This window comes from Lycium barbarum, chromosome 8 (genome assembly GCF_019175385.1).
Source record: "Lycium barbarum isolate Lr01 chromosome 8, ASM1917538v2, whole genome shotgun sequence".
In the NCBI taxonomy this organism is placed as follows: Eukaryota; Viridiplantae; Streptophyta; class Magnoliopsida; order Solanales; family Solanaceae; genus Lycium; species Lycium barbarum.
The window spans coordinates 7878132-7896787 of NC_083344.1; the positions used below are offsets into that span (position 1 = coordinate 7878132).

General features: G+C 38.4%; 1 protein-coding gene across 1 annotated transcript; it reads right to left on the bottom strand.

The window, feature by feature from the left end:
* Positions 1-321: 321 nt before the first annotated feature.
* LOC132605861 (RHOMBOID-like protein 1) lies at positions 322-14112 on the bottom strand. The gene is made up of 6 exons (XM_060319122.1): positions 13659-14112; positions 12619-12782; positions 11374-11537; positions 10130-10389; positions 9722-9842; positions 322-789 (listed from the first exon to the last, which is right to left on the bottom strand). Exons 1-6 carry the CDS (start codon positions 13988-13990, stop codon positions 664-666), a joined length of 1167 nt encoding a protein of 388 aa, XP_060175105.1. The 5' UTR covers positions 13991-14112; the 3' UTR covers positions 322-663.
* Between the last annotated feature and the right edge of the window lie 4544 nt (positions 14113-18656).

Below are 18656 nucleotides of genomic sequence, written 5' to 3' on the forward strand. Positions count from 1 at the left end.
ATATGTTTGTGAATAAACTTGTGACATTTATATGACTTAATACGATTTTTATAAAAATAGATGTCGTTGTGTATCGGATTTTTTTGGTGACTAACGTTTATGTAGAAATAACTATCACATTTGTTGACTGTATTAAATTTAACATATTATACTTATGCTATTCTTGATACACACATTATAAATAATGCTTCAATTCTATTAACTATATTAAAATATAGTTTTCATGGCTATTGAAATTCATACAAAATTAAGTTAGTTATAGCATACAAACAAAACAATTCATGAATTGAGCAAACATATCCGTAATGAATAAAAACATAATTACATTGAAAAAAGAAGAGAAGAGTCATTGTTGTACAAATACAACTGATCCAAAAGAAAATTTCGGCAATAAAAGGATTTATATATGGTGGTGTACACTGGTAAAAGCAACATTTGGTACAAATATACAGATAACCCTGAAAGAAAAGAAGAGGAGAAAGAAGAAGAAACAAAAAAAATTCATTGTTAATACTTATATATTAATAAACTTGTTTAAATGAAGGTTGATTCACATAATCTTTTGCAGTCTCCAATTAAAATTAGTGTCCTTGGCAATGAACAGCCAAAAAGTGTTGCTTGATACCTTCACCACAAATAATAATTTCCCAACAATGAATTTCTTCATCTGCAAAGTTTGGAACATAGCATTTGAATTTCTAAAGTGTTGTTGGGATTTGCCAAAATATAAGTCCCATTTTTATGATTCGATGTGCACGTCATGTTCAATTGACTCCCAAGTTGGGTTGTCTGCAGCCAAAAAAAAAAAAAAATTAGTACATAAGTAAGCAAGCATGTTAGAAAGGGAAATGCAACTCTGCAACACAATTTCAGAGAGGCGAACCAAGCAGCACATGAGCTAGCAGTACATGGGAAGAAAGCTGCGCATCACACTTTGGGAGAATCTATGTTTTGGGATACTCCCCCAATCTTTTTATGTCAGCTTTTGAACAATGAATCTTTAAAAATAATATCGTTTTAGATCTATTCCATGTAATTAGTGCACGAATTAATTAGGGTTAGTATCGTTTAGATCTACTCCAATTTACTTTAAGTCATTTCCTTTCTTCAGAAAAAAAAAAAAAACATGTAAGAAAGGAAAACATGCAAATATAGTATCACTATGAAGGACGACAATCTCGTGGAGAGCAGGAACTTCAATTGTAATTATCACTTTCAGTGATCTAAAATATGTATATACACATCAAAGTTATAGTCTAATGGTTTCAATTCCATCCTACATTACTAAGGCGTAACATTCTATTTTTAATTTTTTTTTATCTTTTACTTCCCATTATTCATGAGCCTATCCCACCAAAATATATACATAAGAAACATAAGCAAAAATAAATTAAAAAAATAACATAAGCTGTCAACGCTTTAAACATTAGAACATGATTAAATCAGATAAGTTACCAGATTTAAAAAGTCCCCTTTATTTCTTTTCCTCAAATACTTCAAAATCTCATTTTAAGTTACAAAACCTACCTTGAATTTCATTCCTCATACAAGAAAAAAATTGTTTAATGTTATTACTGTTAGGTGTGGAATTGGCCAAACAAGTCAATTCTTTTGTTCACATAGTCGTGATGTAAGCGCTTACCTCATGATAGTCGTGATGTAAGCGCTTACCTCATCATAGGAAATTCATTCCTATAAATAGGTAGCTTATGGTTCATTTGTAAACACACCAAATTGAAGAAGACAACACATCCCAAAGAGAGAGAAAAATCTAAGAGAAATACTCTTAGTGAAAGGCCTAAGTAAGAGAAGGTCTTTGAGAGAATTTTCTGTGGTAAAATTCTTGAGTGTAATTGGGATTGGGGTTGTGAGGTTGAGTGTTGTAAACACTTGTAATATTTCTTCTTTAATAAGATCTGCAGCAGCAACGTGGACGTAGCTCTCACATTGAGGGTGAACCACTATAAATCTGTGTGTGCTATTTATTCTTCACTTACATCACGGCGTAAGTAGGTTCTGTCTAAGGAGGTTGGTATTTAAGTGGTCCAGCTGTGACCCTCCAATCTTTCCTGGGAACCTGCTTACAAAGGTCGGATTTGGGATTCAAATCCTAACAACTGGTATCAGAGCAACAGGTTGTGTTGTGATTTAGAAACGATGGGAGGCGAAGATGGTATGACGCACGGCATCGGTAAATTCGATGGTACAGATTTTGCGTTCTGGAGAATGCAAATTGAAGATTATTTATATGGCAGAAAGCTTCATGAACCTCTGAGTCCGAAACCAGAGGAGATGAAGCAAGCAGATTGGGATCTCCTCGACAGACAAGTTCTGGGAGTCATTCGACTGACGCTGTCGAAGAACGTTGCTCACAACGTGGCAAAGGAGAAGACCACCGCAGATATGATGAAGGTATTGTCTGACATGTATGAGAAACCTTCGGCAAATAATAAGGTATTTCTCATGAAGAAACTATTTCATCTAACGATGATGGAAAATGCTCATGTTGCTGCACACGTAAATGAATTCAATACCATTGTAAATCAATTGTCATCGGTAAAAATTGACTTCGATGATGAAGTGCAAGCTCTAATTTTGTTGGCATCCCTACCAAATAGCTGGGAGCCAATGAGAGCAGCGGTTAGTAATTCTGTCGGCAGTGACAAACTAAAGTTCAACGATGTTAGGGATCGTATCCTTGCTGAGGATGTGTGCAGGACAGATTCTGGAGAGGCATCGACGAGTTCTGCTTTTAATGTTGAAAACAGAAGCAGAAATTATGACAGAAACTACAACCGAAATAGGGGCAGATCGAAGTCATGGAATGGCAGGGGTCAATCCAGACCAGGACGAACATTTGATTGTTGGAACTGTGGAAAACCAGGTCATTTCAAGAAGAACTGCAGGGCGCCAAAGAAGGAGGACAACAAGGGGGCTGGAATTAACGCTGCTACGGAAGACATTGGCGATGCGTTGTTGCTATCGGTTGACAGCCCGATAGACTCTTGGGTGCTTGACTCAGGAGCGTCCTTTCATACCACCCCACATCATGATATAATGACAAACTACGTGGCTGGGAATCTCGGCAAAGTTTATTTAGCCGATGGAGAGCCGCTAGACGTTGTTGGCACGGGAGACATTAATTTGAAGATGTCAAATGGATCCTCGTGGAAGATTACAAAAGTTAGACATGTTCCAAAGCTGATGCGAAACCTGATTTCAGTAGGTCAGCTTGATGATGAGGGATATGATCTCAACTTTGGTAATGGGTCTTGGAAGGTGGCGAAAGGTGCTATGGTAGTTGGCCGAGGAAAGAAGATTGGCACTCTCTACATGACGGATAGCTGTCGTGATATTGTTGTTGTGGTTGACAACACAAAGAAGACAGATTTGTGGCATTGTCGGCTTGGGCATATCAGCCAGAAGGGGATGAAGCTGTTGGTGACAAATGGCTTAATTCCGGAGCTGAAGACGGTGGACCTTCATACGTGTGAGAGCTGCATTCTCGGAAAACAAAAGCGAGTAAGCTTCTCAAGTGCAGGCAGAGAGTTGAAGGTCGAAAAGCTGGAATTGATGCACACAGACGTGTGGGGACCTACCACTGTACCCTCCCTTGGAGGATCACACTACTACGTGACCTTCATTGATGATTCAACCAGGAAGGTATGGGTTTATTTTATGAAAAATAAATTCGATGTGTTTAGTGTATTCAAAAGATGGAAAGCTATGGTCGAGAATGAAACAAACCTCAAGTTGAAGTGTTTGAGGTCCGACAACGGCGGAGAATACACTGATGGTGATTTCAAACGGTACTGTGCCGATAATGGGATCAAGATGATGAAGACTATTCCTGGAACGCCGCAACAGAATGGAGTAGCCGAAAGAATGAACCGAACGTTGAACGAGCGTGCTCGGAGTATGAGAATACACTCTAGACTGCCCAAGACATTCTGGGCAGATGCAGTCAATACCGCGGCCTTCTTAATTAACCGAGGACCGTCAGTTCCCTTGGATTTCAGAATTCCAGAAGAAGTCTGGAGTGGCAAGAAGGTAAATCTTTCATTTCTGAAAGTGTTCGGTTGCTTATCATATGTTCATAATGATGATACGGCTACAAGAGAGCTTGATCCAAAATCAAAGAAGTGTTACTTTATTGGCTATGGTGACACCGAGCTTGGGTACCGATTTTGGGATGAACAAAATCGGAAGATCATCCGAAGCAGGAATGTTGTCTTCAACGAAGAGGTACTGTACAAAGACAAGCTGCAAAAGAATTCAGAATGTCAGGACAAGGAATCGGAAATAGTCGATTTGAGGGACTTTCCGGCACCTGAGCCGCAGCCAGGTACAACCGAGGCAGAGGAACAAACAATCCGAGAAGGTGCTGATGAAAGTGTTGATTCTGAAACAAATGAACAGACGCCAATCACAGAGCTGCGTAGATCATCTAGGATCAGGAATCCAATTCACAGGTACTCTCCATCCCTCAACTACATTCTACTCACTGATAGAGGGGAGCCGGAATGTTATGAAGAAGCAATGCAAGTCGATGAATCGACTAAGTGGGAGCTGGCAATGAAAGATGAGATGGATTCACTATCGGCAAATCATACATGGGAATTATCCGAGTTGCCAAAGGATAAAAAGGCATTGCAAAACAAATGGGTTTATCGGATAAAGGAAGAACCCAATGGAAGCAAGTGTTATAAAGCAAGGCTGGTTGCAAAGGGATTTCAACAGAAAGAAGGAATTGACTATACGGAGATCTTCTCTCCCGTAGTCAAGATGGTGACTATCAGAACTGTTCTTGGGCTGGTAGCAAAGGAAAATCTACATCTGCAACAGATGGACGTGAAAACTGCATTTCTTCACGGTGATCTAGACGAGGAAATCTACATGCGACAGCCGGAGGGATTCAAAATCAAAGGAAAGGAGAATCTGGTGTGCAAACTTCAAAAGAGTCTGTACGGACTAAAACAGGCTCCAAGACAGTGGTATTTAAAGTTTGACAGCTTTATGAAGAAAGCTGATTTTTCAAGGTGCGAGGCAGATCACTGCTGTTACTTCAAAAAAATTTGAAGACTCGTACATGATACTGCTACTCTATGTCGACGACATGCTAATCGTAGGAGAAAACCTACAGGAGATTGATCGGTTGAAAAAAGAGTTATCGGAAGAGTTTGCAATGAAGGATTTGGGAGCTGCAAAGCAAATCCTTGGGATGAGAATCGACCGAAGCAAGGAGGGCATCAAACTCTCACAAGAAGAATATGTGAGGAAAGTTATCAAAAGGTTTAACATGCATGATGCCAAGCCAGTCAGCACTCCCTTGGCTGGACACTTTCGGTTGTCAAAGGATCAGTCGCCGACAACCGAGGATGAGAAGAAGCAGATGGACAAGATACCTTATGCATCTGCAATAGGTAGTCTTATGTATGCAATGATATGTACAAGGCCAGACATTGCACATGCAGTGGGAGTTGTCAGCCGATTTATGAGCAATCCGGGAAAGCAACACTGGGAGGCTGTGAAGTGGATATTCAGATATCTGAAAGGCAGCTCGAGTTCAGCTCTGTATTTCCGAAAATCAAAAACAGGATTGCAAGGGTATGCTGATGCTGACAACGGTGGTGATATTGATAGCAGAAGGAGCACATCCGGGTATGTTTACACATTCGGAGGTACTGCAATCTTTTGGGTTTCCAAGTTGCAAAAGATAGTAGCTCTCTCTAGTTATGAGGCTGAGTACGTTGCTGTGACGGAGGCCACAAAGGAAATGATGTGGCTACAATCTTTTCTGCGGGAATTGGATCAGGACCACGAGGGAAGTGTGCTATATTGTGATAGCCAAAGCGCCATTCATTTGGCAAAGAACCCGGTTTACCATGCTCGAACGAAGCACATACAACTCCGGTACCATTTCATTAGATCAACTTTGGAAGATGGAGCGCTAGTGCTTGAGAAGATCGCAGAGAGTCAGAATCCAGCAGACATGCTGACAAAGGCAGTGACGATAGACAAACTGAAGCTATGCTCAACTTCAGTTGGCCTGCACGAAGTATGAAAGTAGGAAAGAGCTGCTGCATCGATCAAAGTGTGAAGACAAATTAAAATTAGTCTTCAAGTGGGAGATTTGTTAGGTGTGGAATTGGCCAAACAAGTCAATTCTTTTGTTCACATAGTCGTGATGCAAGCGATTACCTCATGATAGTCGTGATGTAAGCGCTTACCTCATCATAGGAAATTCATTCCTATAAATAGGTAGCTTATGGTTCATTTGTAAACACACCAAATTGAAGAAGACAACACATCCCAAAGAGAGAGAAAAATCTAAGAGAAATACTCTTAGTGAAAGGCCTAAGTAAGAGAAGGTCTTTGAGAGAATTTTCTGTGGTAAAATTCTTGAGTGTAATTGGGATTGGGGTTGTGAGGTTGAGTGTTGTAAACACTTGTAATATTTCTTCTTTAATAAGATCTGCAGCAGCAACGTGGACGTAGCTCTCACATTGAGGGTGAACCACTATAAATCTGTGTGTGCTATTTATTCTTCGCTTACATCACGGCGTAAGTAGGTTCTGTCTAAGGAGGTTGGTATTTAAGTGGTCCAGCTGTGACCCTCCAATCTTTCCTGGGAACCTGCTTACAAAGGTCGAATTTGGGATTCAAATCCTAACAATTACAATCACATAACATTATGATTATTATTTCCTCTCGCTCTTCTTCTCCAAACAAAAAAAATAAATGAAGAATTAAAAGACAAGAAGAAAATCTCACAATAAAGGATGGAAAAAGCATAGCAACTCAAAAAGCGTGGCAAAAATAGACTAGATACGTGTTGTCTAATAATTGAAACCTATCTTACATTTTTTAAGTCCAAGGTTGTATGGACATGCGATTTGAGCCGTGGTTAAACTATGAGATGAAATCAGCATTTGTACATACATTTCATTTCATGGTTTCAAATCATGGTTTCAAAAAATTTAAATATAAAATTTGACCGATAAGTTTATATTTTATAAAAAAAAGACCCATAAGTTAGCAGATATTTTTAAAAATTACTCCCACCAACCATTTATCAACCTTTATTCATGTCTACCATGTGAGAGGATTATATTAAAGAGTAGTTACATTACTATTCATGTTAAATTTTCTTTGTTATTGAACCACTACAAGAAAGTATAGAAATGACAACAAAAAATTTAATATTTGGCAACAACTTAGTTTTATTGTTGGCAAATGAACTTTTTTGTTGCCAAAGAATTTAATTTTGTTGCCATAATATTGATTATTGTTGCAAAAAGTACTTTTGGCAACAACAAAAAAAGTTTTTTGCGCGTTGTTGCAATAACAGCCGTTGGGAAAAGTCTATGCAACAAGTTAGTTATTTTTGTTGTCAAAAGTACTTTTTGCAACAATAATCAATCTATGGCAACAAAAAAAAAATTGTTGCCAAATATATTTTTTCTTGTAGTGTAAAGTTTGATCAATTGATGTTGTATTTTTTAGAAAGGCCTTCTAGCATCGTATTAATTTTGTTATGAACTATGACTTGCTCATTTGGTAAGATTGTATAAGAATTGAGAATATTTGGATAGTTTTCACAACTTGTGGGGTTTTTATGTCTATAAGAAAAAATACAACTTAAGAAATCTAAATTGCATGTCCAAACATGGTTTGAAATCATGATTTCATCTCATGATTTCAAACCATGGTTTCAAACCATGTCCAAACGGCTCCTAAGGCTTCATTTATTTGTATTTAATAGATGTTTGGATTTGAATGACTCAGACCTAAGAACATTATATGTGTTTATTTCTATTAAGATTTAACTATTAAATGGATCTGAATAGATTTGAATTATTCAAATCTAGAACATAGTTTTAATATTATTAAGAGGTTATTCAAGAATTCTCGAGAAGATGATATTTCTTATCCTTAACGAACATCAATTACTACTACACACAAATAATATCATCGGCCACCACCACCATCACCGTTGTCGTCATCACTATCAACCACCATCACTATCAGTCACTGCCAAACAACCACTCAGCTCCACCATCACAACTATCACCATTGTCATCACCACTACCATTACCAACCAACACCACCGCTACCAATCCACTACGATCAACTACCTCCACCATCACAATTATTGTGAAGAAGTCATACATCGGTGGTTAAATGTGATGGGTTATCTCCTTATATGATCTTGGGAAATCCTCCCCTCATGAATTAGCTTTTGGGGTTGAGTTAGAGCCAATAATCATTCTTCACATGGTATCAAAACAAAACCCATCTCACCCGATGTTGGGCCCTATATTAAATTGTCTACTCTCCAGATGTCCAGTCCTGGGCGTGGGGGTGGTGGGGGTGTGAAGAAGTCTCACATCGGTGATTAATGGGATGGATGGTCTCCTTATATGCTCTGGACATTCCTCCCCTCATGAGATGGCCTTTAGAGTTGAGTTGGACCCAATATCCAGTTTTAACAATTACCACTATCGCACAACCACCACCAATACCATCGTCGCCAACCACTATCATCGACCACTTCAACTATCACTACCAAGCGCTAGAGTTATCACTCCTATCGTACACCAACTACCACCGCTAGCCATCATCTCCAAATATATACGATTAGCTAGCCAAAACTAACCACCAGCTTACAACTTAAGAACTTGAGGATAAAAAGAGCAGCCCGGTGCACTAAGCTCCCGCTATGCGCAGGGTCCGGGGAAAGGCCGGACCACAAGGGTCTATTGTACGCAGCCTTACCTTGCATTTTTGCAAAAGGCTGTTTCCACGGCTCGAACCCGTGACCTCCTAGTCACATGACAGCAACTTTACCAGTTACACCAAGACTCCCTTTCAACTTAATAACTTGTGGATATAATATTTAAATTATTTTACTTTTATATTTGTTCATCTTTTATGAAAAATAAATTATAAACATTGTCATAATCATTCGGTAATGATGTTTAAATATAAAACTTTAACATTCAAATATGGGTTTAAATTCAAATATGTTAATCTTTAATCAAAATAAACGCCGCTCCTAAAGATCTTTCCATTTTCTTCCTTTTCTGCCCCCACATCTTGAGCCTATCCCACTTAATAATTTAAAGACAATGCAAGGGGTCATTCGCACAAATTCCCTTGCCTGGTGGTCTTTAATTTTTGCCCCTCAAATTTGTGGTCTTTAATATTTGTCCTTCGGCACTTTTGGCGCGGTATAATTTAAGATTTCGCTCGGCAAATTTTACATTTAGTTTCGGTATATGTATCATAACATTTCACAAGTTATGCCGGACAAGGTAAAACTCAACATAATCTGAAAAACAGTATAAGTTTAGATGTCACTTGGCAAAATTTACATTTAGCTTCAGATTATGTATCATAATATCCCACAAGTTATGCCGGAAAAGATAAAACTTTCAACACTCAGCATAATATGAAAAATACTACACAACTTATGTTGCATAACTTAATGTCGAGCGAGACAAAAGTTCAGTTTTGAAAGATAAAAATGTTATGTCGAGCGAAGCAGGTCTGAATATTTTCATTAAATAAACAGCAGGCGCAAAAATTTAAAACCACAGATTATATGAGGGGCAAAAATTAAACAGCAGTGCGTTTAAAGGGAAATCCGTGCTAAAAAGACAAATGCAAGAATAGAAAGCAATTCTAAGATAACAAAGACGTTGGAGAAAGATTTTACCGCACAACGTGCTTCAGTACAACTCCATAGAGGGGTTGGGATACAACTTAAGTAATGACACCATGAGCAATGTGCATTACCATCCCATCCATTTGTTAATAGAGCTAGGCCAAGGATAAACCTACAAATAAAATAACCATTACCATCACATTTCTTAAGCCAATAGACTATATTCTCCAATCTAATTCGTATACATCAATAGTGTAAAAAGAATTAACACTATCAGGTCACTCAAAAAATATCTACAGTTAATCCTTCGTAGAAGTGAGATTTGTACTATTGAAAATAAGACAGATTACCTGATACAACAAAAGTGACCTGATGGTTGATAGTACAAAATAATTTTACAAGGTCGATGTATATAAGTCAAACTCATATTCTCGAAGAACCATTAGCAACGATACTTACCCAGTTAACAAAAGTGCTAATGACACAATCAATAGTATGTACTGATAAATCTTGTACTTGGACTTTTTTGATGCCACAAAATAACCAGGAGGTGCTTTCTTTAGATTCACCCATCCAAATTGTGGTCGAAGCAAAAGGAGACAACCAAGAAGAAATCCAGTTACAAATCCTCCAAGATGTGCGAAATTGTCCACATGAGGAAGAATTCCAACAGCTAGGTTTATGGCAATTATGAGAAGCAGTGTAAGCAGTGTTGCCAACTGTTATGACCAAAAAAAAAAAAAAATTAGTCCATTTTTCAAGGGATATATACCAAAGGATGCTAAATTTGGCTAGCTAAATTAAACAAGAGATTTACTTCAAGGAAAGGGTAAGCTCTGAGTACACTCTACTCTCCTAGACCCCACTTGATAGAATTACACTGGGTATGTTGCTGTTGTTGTATTAATTTCAATAATTTTGACTATGTAAAAGATTTTTAGGTTAGGGAAAAAAGTTCAAATGTACTCACTACTACACAGAGTATTTAAATTTTCCATTTGTTATACTTTTGGACTGTGAATCCTTATCAAGTCGGCGAATCGTCTCGTGTTTGATTTGCCCTTAAACTCCAGTGTGGACTAAATTGAATTTACTTTTCAAAATATTTTGAAAAAAGGTCCAAATTTACCATCTACTTTTGATTGTGATTAAAGGTTACCCACTGTTATACTTCAGGTTGGAGTTCTGTTAGGGTCAAGGGAAAGTATGAGACCATTTGTCAACAAGAAGGGTACCAACAACCCCAAAGTATAATGAATGTTAAAATTAAGATATCTCATATAGTAATTAAAGGGGTTATTTTGACGCCTTTTCCAATATGCTATTAAGTCACCTAAATGATAATTACAGGTAACCGTCCGTGAGAGGTGGTGGGATTAGTACTCTAAAAAGTATAACATTTATTTACTGCGAGAGTGTTAATATTACTACTACAACAACAACAACATGCCCAGTAAATCCCACAAGTGAGGTCTGGGTAGGGTGGTGTGTACGCAGCCTTATCACTACCTTGTGAAGGTAGACCCTCGGCTCGAGTAAAGCATATCAAACAGGTATGAAAAGAAAATACAATGAAAGAATAATGGAGAAATGAACAGTAGCAACAACAAATAATACAATGTTAATATTACACAGATTTATAAATTATTTACATTGTCAATCTATATAAGCTAAATCCATTATACAAAGAGTTGAAATCATACCTTGTTTTCATATAATGTCCAATTTGTGATGAGTTCAGAAAGCATTGCTCCAAGTAAACCAAACAATGCCCCAGAAGCACCAACAGAGATTTTCTTCCTCACAAATAGAGCTGATAAAAGACTCCCTCCAACCCCAGCCAAAACATAAAGCGGACCAATTCTCACTAGAAAAACACATTTAGAAGTTAGAAAGTAATTGTGACAATACTTTTTATGCGCTAACATGTAAAGAATTTTTACACCGCTCGCTATATTTTGATATGTTATAGTCAGTGATTAAGTAAGAAATTTCGCTTGCTAGGGCGTTAAGGATGTTCAAAATTAACTTATATATATGTCTAACAAAAGTAATTAACTTATATGTACAATATAATTTTTCGACGAAAGGTGTTTAACTGCGCACCCTCACTAGTTGTAAATCTGCTCCTAATTGTAGCGGGCAACATACCGCATGATATTTAGCTATAGTTGATGACCTGGAAGTGAAAATTCTTTTACGCTATCAATGAGCTCCTAAAAAATTAGCTTAATCTAACCACAATAAACTACATAATTTTATTAGAAACTTGAAAGAGAGTAATAACTGTTAGGATTTGAATCCCAAATCCGACCTTTGTAAGCAGGTTCCCAGGAAAGATTGGAGGGTCACAGCTGGACCACTTAAATACCAACCTCCTTAGACAGAACCTACTTACGCCGTGATGTAAGCGAAGAATAAATAGCACACACAGATTTATAGTGGTTCACCCTCAATGTGAGAGCTACATCCACGTTGCTGCTGCAGATCTTATTAAAGAAGAAATATTACAAGTGTTTACAACACTCAACCTCACAACCCCAATCCCAATTACACTCAAGAATTTTTTTACTAAAAAATTCTCTCAAAGACTTCTCTTACTTAAGCCTTTCACTAAGAGTATTTCTCTTAGATTTTTCTCTCTTTGGGATGTGTTGTCTTCTTCAATTTTTGGTGTGTCTAGCAAATGAGAAAGCTTCCCTATTTATAGGTATGAGATGAATCTATTGATGTCATTAGTGACTCAAGCAAGCACTTGACAATTTTTCAAAGACAAGGAAGATGTTTTCTTCCTCAAAACAAGGGAAGTGTTTTCCTCCCTAAAATAAGGGGATGGACCCAACAATAACTTCGTTATAATAAGTTAAGTCATATTATAAAAATTATTTACACCATCAGGGTATATGACTTAAGCTCACCACATAAAAGTAAGGCAATCATTTACTTACAAAATCCAAACTCTTGCTCAAGCCGAATGCCCACAAATAACAAGCTCAACATATTGGCAGCAACATGGAACACACCAGCATGTAACCACATGCAAGAAAATAGTCTCCATAATTGACGACCTTCAACCACTTTGTTCACGTCAAGAGCACCCAATTTTTGTAACCTATAAGAATTTTAAAAAAAAATCATGTTATTATTAGAACATTACATTCTTCAAAACCCTTGATCAAGTGAAAAGGGTATCCCACATCAACCCGAAAAACATATTATATACACAGGCACATAATAGCATACGCATGATTTTATGTAGGTGGTGTCGGCCTATTGATTTAAGTCAGCTTGTAAGTGAGTTCAAATCTAGGTCTATCGATTTTAAGGCCTTACTTCTTATGCCATATTGATGTTTACTTTTCATTATTTGAAAGGTGACGGCATATCATATATATCCATATTGTTTTTTTTTTTCCTTCATAAAACTATATCTACACAAACATATAGTATAAGAAATGCTCCTAGGGACCACAAGCGTCGTAGCTACAGGGAGCAAAATTAAGTGGCAGATGCACTAGCTAAAGGAAGAGGTAGGAAGAAACTGCTAAAGGATAAGACTTTTTATAGTTTCTCCTATGTTTCCCAAAGACATGGTATGTGCAAACATACTAGAAACAATATTTTCAAGGAAAATTTCGGCATGAAATATTTGTACTTTATCTGGGACTAATTCCATTTTGATGGAGTCGGCAATACTCCCTTTGTGTAATATTGCTACAATATATTTGCTTCGGCCAATTTAATATATCTATTATCCATTCTAACAAAAGAAACATTATTTTCTACAAAGCGGTGGCATACGCCTCTCTAAGAGGTTACTATTAACGCATATATTCTTGGGGTCGATTTATGTATAAAATACATATAATTATATATGTAATGATTTATGAGTCGCCTAATTAATTTCAAAACAAATTATTATCAATATATATATATATTTATTTATTTTTGCATGAAGATGGACATAAAATGCAGAATGGGTACTTACGTTGTTGTGGAGGGACCAAGTAAAGGGTTCTCATGAACATCTTGAAATGCAAAACGACCAAAGATATCGGTTCCGAAACAATTGTGACTATTACGAGGACAATCGTTAACGTACATAACAATGATAAAAAGTGCAACATTTGCTATAATAACAATAGGGACTAGCCATGGGAACCATTTTGTATAAGGCTGGTAATTAGGTGGTGGGACCGGAGGGCGGGAATGTAAGCATCTGTCGCGATCCTCGAGATTTGGGCCACTATTTCGAGGTTGAACTTTGATCTCGAGGTCTGACTCCGATGAAGAATTTCCCGACGGAGTCCTCCTTCCCATGATATTGTTGCCTTCCTTAGATAGGAAGAACAAAGAGGAAGAAAAGGCAAAAAAATGAGGGGTTATGGAATTTTTATGTGAAAAAGTCCATTGGTTGATGAAGCACTAATTGAGGGAGAGCATTTCCCATGGGTTGCATGTTGTGAACCAATGGAGAAGAATACAAAAAGCCTATAGTTATAGAAAGAGAAATGAGAGATGCTTGAGTTTAATTACTATACTTACTAGTTAATTTGTCCGTGCATCACGCAGTCAGAAATTTACAATTCAACACAAATTAATAAGGAGCAAAGATTTTAAAACTATTTTAATCATTATCTTTTTTACAAGTTTCAATATATTTATAGATGGAATAGGTAGATAAATAGGATTGGTTGCCTGAATTATATTCTTCATCTATAATTTTCACGATAAAAGATGGTGATACTTTTGTACATAAAAATATACAACGAGTCTTAGTGGAGCTCTTTATGATATTAAACATGATTAATTACACTGATCTGCCCCTTTACTTGAACAAAATCCAACATGAACACCCCTTTAGTTTAAAAATTATTCAGACTTCTCATCAAGGTATACTATGAGTATTACATCGATTATTAGACATTAGGGCGCTAAAACAACCAAAACATCATGTGTTAGTTTAAAAGTTTTAATCTTGGGGTGTGTTCGATATGATGGAAGTTATTTTTAGAAAAATATCTTTAGAAATATGATTGATCTTTTTGAAAAAAAAAAAAACTTTTTGAAAATTAAAAATGTTTCCACTATTCGATTGGAGAGTGAAAAATACGCTTTGAGAGAAAATATTTGCACTAAATATTATAATAGTATCAGCAAATTGGATAGTACTTTTATGCACTTTTTAGCATTAAATAAATATTAATAATAACATCGTAAGTTATTTTTCCCTTTTCTAGTGGAAAAAATATTTTCAGGCAACTAAATACCAGTTGAAAGCTAAACACCAAAAAATAACTTATTTTCTGGAAACATTTTGCAGAAAATGTTTTCCATCATACCAAACACACTATTTCCATTTCTTTTGTCCAACTTCCACAAGGTACTTTGTTTTCTCCGTTACATTTTTTTTTATATTTATATTTTCAAATTGCCAAAAATCTAGCAATAAAAACTGTTTTAATTTAGACAGCAGGAAGGGTAGTTTTCGATTGATCCCCTTACAAAAGGCTTGTCATGTCAGTGAGAATTTTCACACTAAGGTTGATGAGAAACTGATAGGATAGTGAAGTTCCAGCACTTGGATACATTGCTTTCTAAGTGAATAATGTGATCAGTGTTGTATACGATAAAACCGAGGGCATGGATATCCTCAGTTTCCCGACATGAAAGCTAGGTTCGGTTGGAGCGTCGCATCTAGTCCTGGGTTCTCGAGCTCGGATTGGAATGAGATGTCGGGGCACGATAAGAAGACAGTTAACCACCGTAAAGGGGAAACCGAAATATCCGGCTGGGCATCGATCTCGCCACCAGTTACTGAGGGATTTTGTGCCTTATTTAGATTTGTACTAGGGTTAGGACTCCTCTACTATATAAAGAGGAGGCCCCCTTTATTTTGCCCCAGTTTTTACTCTGAGACACGCACACCTATGTATTGAGCAGGCAATGTAATTATCAAGATTCATTCATCTTTCTAAGCTCTTTCACCATTATTCACTGTTCAATATCTGATCACAGGGGATTGACCTCGGTTCTCAGTACCCGAGGTCGATCAGCACTCATCGCGGTCAGATCTATATATTTCATTTTACTTCTTTGTTTGTCATATAATCCAACGTCGTGTTAAATTAAACCACATATTCTTAGCACCGCATACAAATTTAATTGTTATCCATTTTAAGGGTAAACAGTTTGGCACCCACTGTGGGGCCTTGGATAATAGTGGTGGTTTAATACGAATTCTGATAATACTCGATATTTTTACACTTGTTCTTTGAAGTTAGATTTCAGGTTTATCCGACATGTCAGACTCTCATTCTGTCAATTTTCACGCTGAATCAAGCCACCACGAGGAAAACGACAATGGGATACCTAACAATAACATGCCCCCAGTCGATCCTGACTAGAAGGGATCATCAGTAGGCGACGTGCCAGTAGGTGGGGATAATGGAGCCACGCTACAACAGCTCCTGAACCAGTTGGATATGGCTATGGCCCAATTGCAAGCCCAGCAGGCGGTTATAGCCCAATTGCAAAATCAAAATCGAGCACCCGATGCTGCTCCATCTGAACAGACTGAGGAAACTGAAGAAAGACACATTGTTGGAGACAACAGGAACAATCTCGGACAAAATGTCGAACTAATAAGAATGCTCGAAGAACTGACAAAACGTGTAGAATCCGGGGAAAAGAAGATAGAGGCGAACGACAAAAAGGCGGAGAACGATAACGCGAGGGTCGACCAAATATCTGGGACACCCCCGGTATTAAAAGGGTCGGACTCGAAAAAGTTCATTCAAATGCCATTCCCGCCAAGTGCAGCGCCAAAGCCAATCCCAAAGAGGTTTTGGATGCCCGATATCCCAAAGTATAACGGGACCACTGACCCAAACGAGCATGTGACTGCATACACATGTGCTATTAAAGGCAATGATCTCGCCGAGGATGAGAGGGAGTCGGTGCTGCTTAAGAAGTTCAGGGAAACACTGTCCAAGGGAGCAATGATATGGTATCATAACTTACTCGAGCATTCGATTGACTCGTTCGCTATGCTTGCAGATGCTTTTGTCAAAGCTCATGTCGGAGATGATTGGGCCGTTCAGGCTTTTACTCAAGGGTTCAACTCAAGAAGCTCGATCACATCTATGGAGTTGAAGAAAAATCTGGTGGAGTACCCGGCAATCGCTTGGGCCGATGTGCACAACAGGTATCAAAAGAAGATCAGGGTCGAGGATGATAAGATTTTGAGAGCCGCATCGGGATCGTGGCGTCCCAATAAAGGGAATGATCGATCGAGAAGAACGACAGATCGAGAACCGAGACCGTCACATGACAGGTATCAGCCTTATCCACCTGACCGGAGGGGTAACATGCGCAGCGGCGAACCAAGCAAAAATGATAGGAGGAATGAACGAGGCCTGAGTAATCGGGGACTGATGAACAGAAGTGTTGTCGACAGATTCTCGGGAAATATAGAAGCCCCGAGATTGTCCGAGTTTAATTTCTGCGTCGATGTAGCGACCATAGTAGCGGCCGTCATCCGCAACAGAGAAACAAGGCACCCAAGGCCAATTCAATCCGACCCTGAAAAATGAGATAAGAGCCTGATTTGCAAATACCATCACACCCATGGTCATCGAACCGAAGATTGCCGACAGTTAAGATAGGAGGTAGCTCGTTTATTTAATTTAGGCCACCTTCGAGAATTCTTAAGTGAACGAGCCAAAACTCACTTCAAGAACGTGGACGCCAACAAGCAAGATAGACCGAAATAGCCTCAGCAGGTGATCCACATGATCATGGGGGGAGCGGACATTCCCCAAGGGCCGGTGATAAAGCGCACCAAAGTTTTCATAGCAAGAGAAAAGCGTATTCGGAATTACGACCCCGATGGTCCTATCTCGTTCAATGACGAGGACATAGAAGGAATCGTTCAGCCTCAGAACGATGCACTGGTAATATTTGTCCTTGTTAATAAATTTAGAATTAAACGTGTGTTGATTGATCTAGGTAGCTCGGCTAATATCATCCAATAGAGAGTCATCGAGCAACTGGGACTACTAGACCAGATCGTGCCAGCAGTCCGAGTCCTCAACGGATTCAACATGGCCTGCGAAACGACGAAGGGTGAGATCACCTTGCCGATCAACATAGCCGGAACCACGCAGCAGACCAAATTTTATGTGATAGAGGGAGACATAGGATACAATGCATTGTTGGGAAGACCATGGATTCACCACATGAGAGCAGTCCCCTCAACTCTGCACCAAGCGTTGAAGTTCCTGACCCCAGAAGGGATCAAAACCGTTCATGGTGAGCAGCAGGCCGCAAAGGAGATGTTCGCGGTCGAAGAAGCGGTTACGACGGCCAAGGTTCTGGTATTGAACAATGAAAAGCCAAATAAAGGGGAGGGTACCAAATAGCAATCATAGATTCCGATCTCGGAGTCCTCGAAAGATCGGGATAGGAACACACCAGATGAAGAGATCGACTTCGGAGTTTCGAGGTCCTTCGTGGTACCCGATGATTCAGATGATACCAAATCCACAGTCGAAGAACTCGAGCAAGTCATACTGTTTGTTCATCTACTGGAGATGAAGGTATATCTGGGCACGGGGTTAACCCCCGAGCTCAGAAAAAAAATTATTGAATTTTTTAAAAATAATTTTGATTGGTTTGCCTGGTCCATTTAGACATGACAGGTATCCCACCGGAGGTGACTGCACACAATTTTAGTCAAGACCCAAGTTTCCCTCCAATCAAACAAAAGCGAAGGCCGCAACCCGAGGTTAAGCATGCATTCATCAAAGATGAGGTATCTAAGCTCCTTAAAATAGGATCCATTCGGGAGGTTAAATACCCAGACTGGTTAGCTAATGTTGTAGTAGTGCCTAAAAAGGGAAACAAATTTAGAATGTGCATAGACTATAAAGATTTAAATAAGACTTGCCCGAAGGATTCATTCTCTTTGCCCAGCATCGATCGT

Excerpts from the sequence above, each read along its gene's own strand:
- LOC132605861 (XM_060319122.1), bottom strand. The coding sequence starts at position 13,990 with ATGGGAAGGAGGACTCCGTCGGGAAATTCTTCATCGGAGTCAGACCTC. Across the intron at positions 9,843-10,129 it reads TTAGCACTTTTGTTAACTGG|GTTTATCCTTGGCCTAGCTC; the intron begins GTAAGTATCGTT and ends TTTTATTTGTAG. Across the intron at positions 790-9,721 it reads GTACTGAAGCACGTTGTGCG|ACAACCCAACTTGGGAGTCA; the intron begins GTAAAATCTTTC and ends TTTTGGCTGCAG.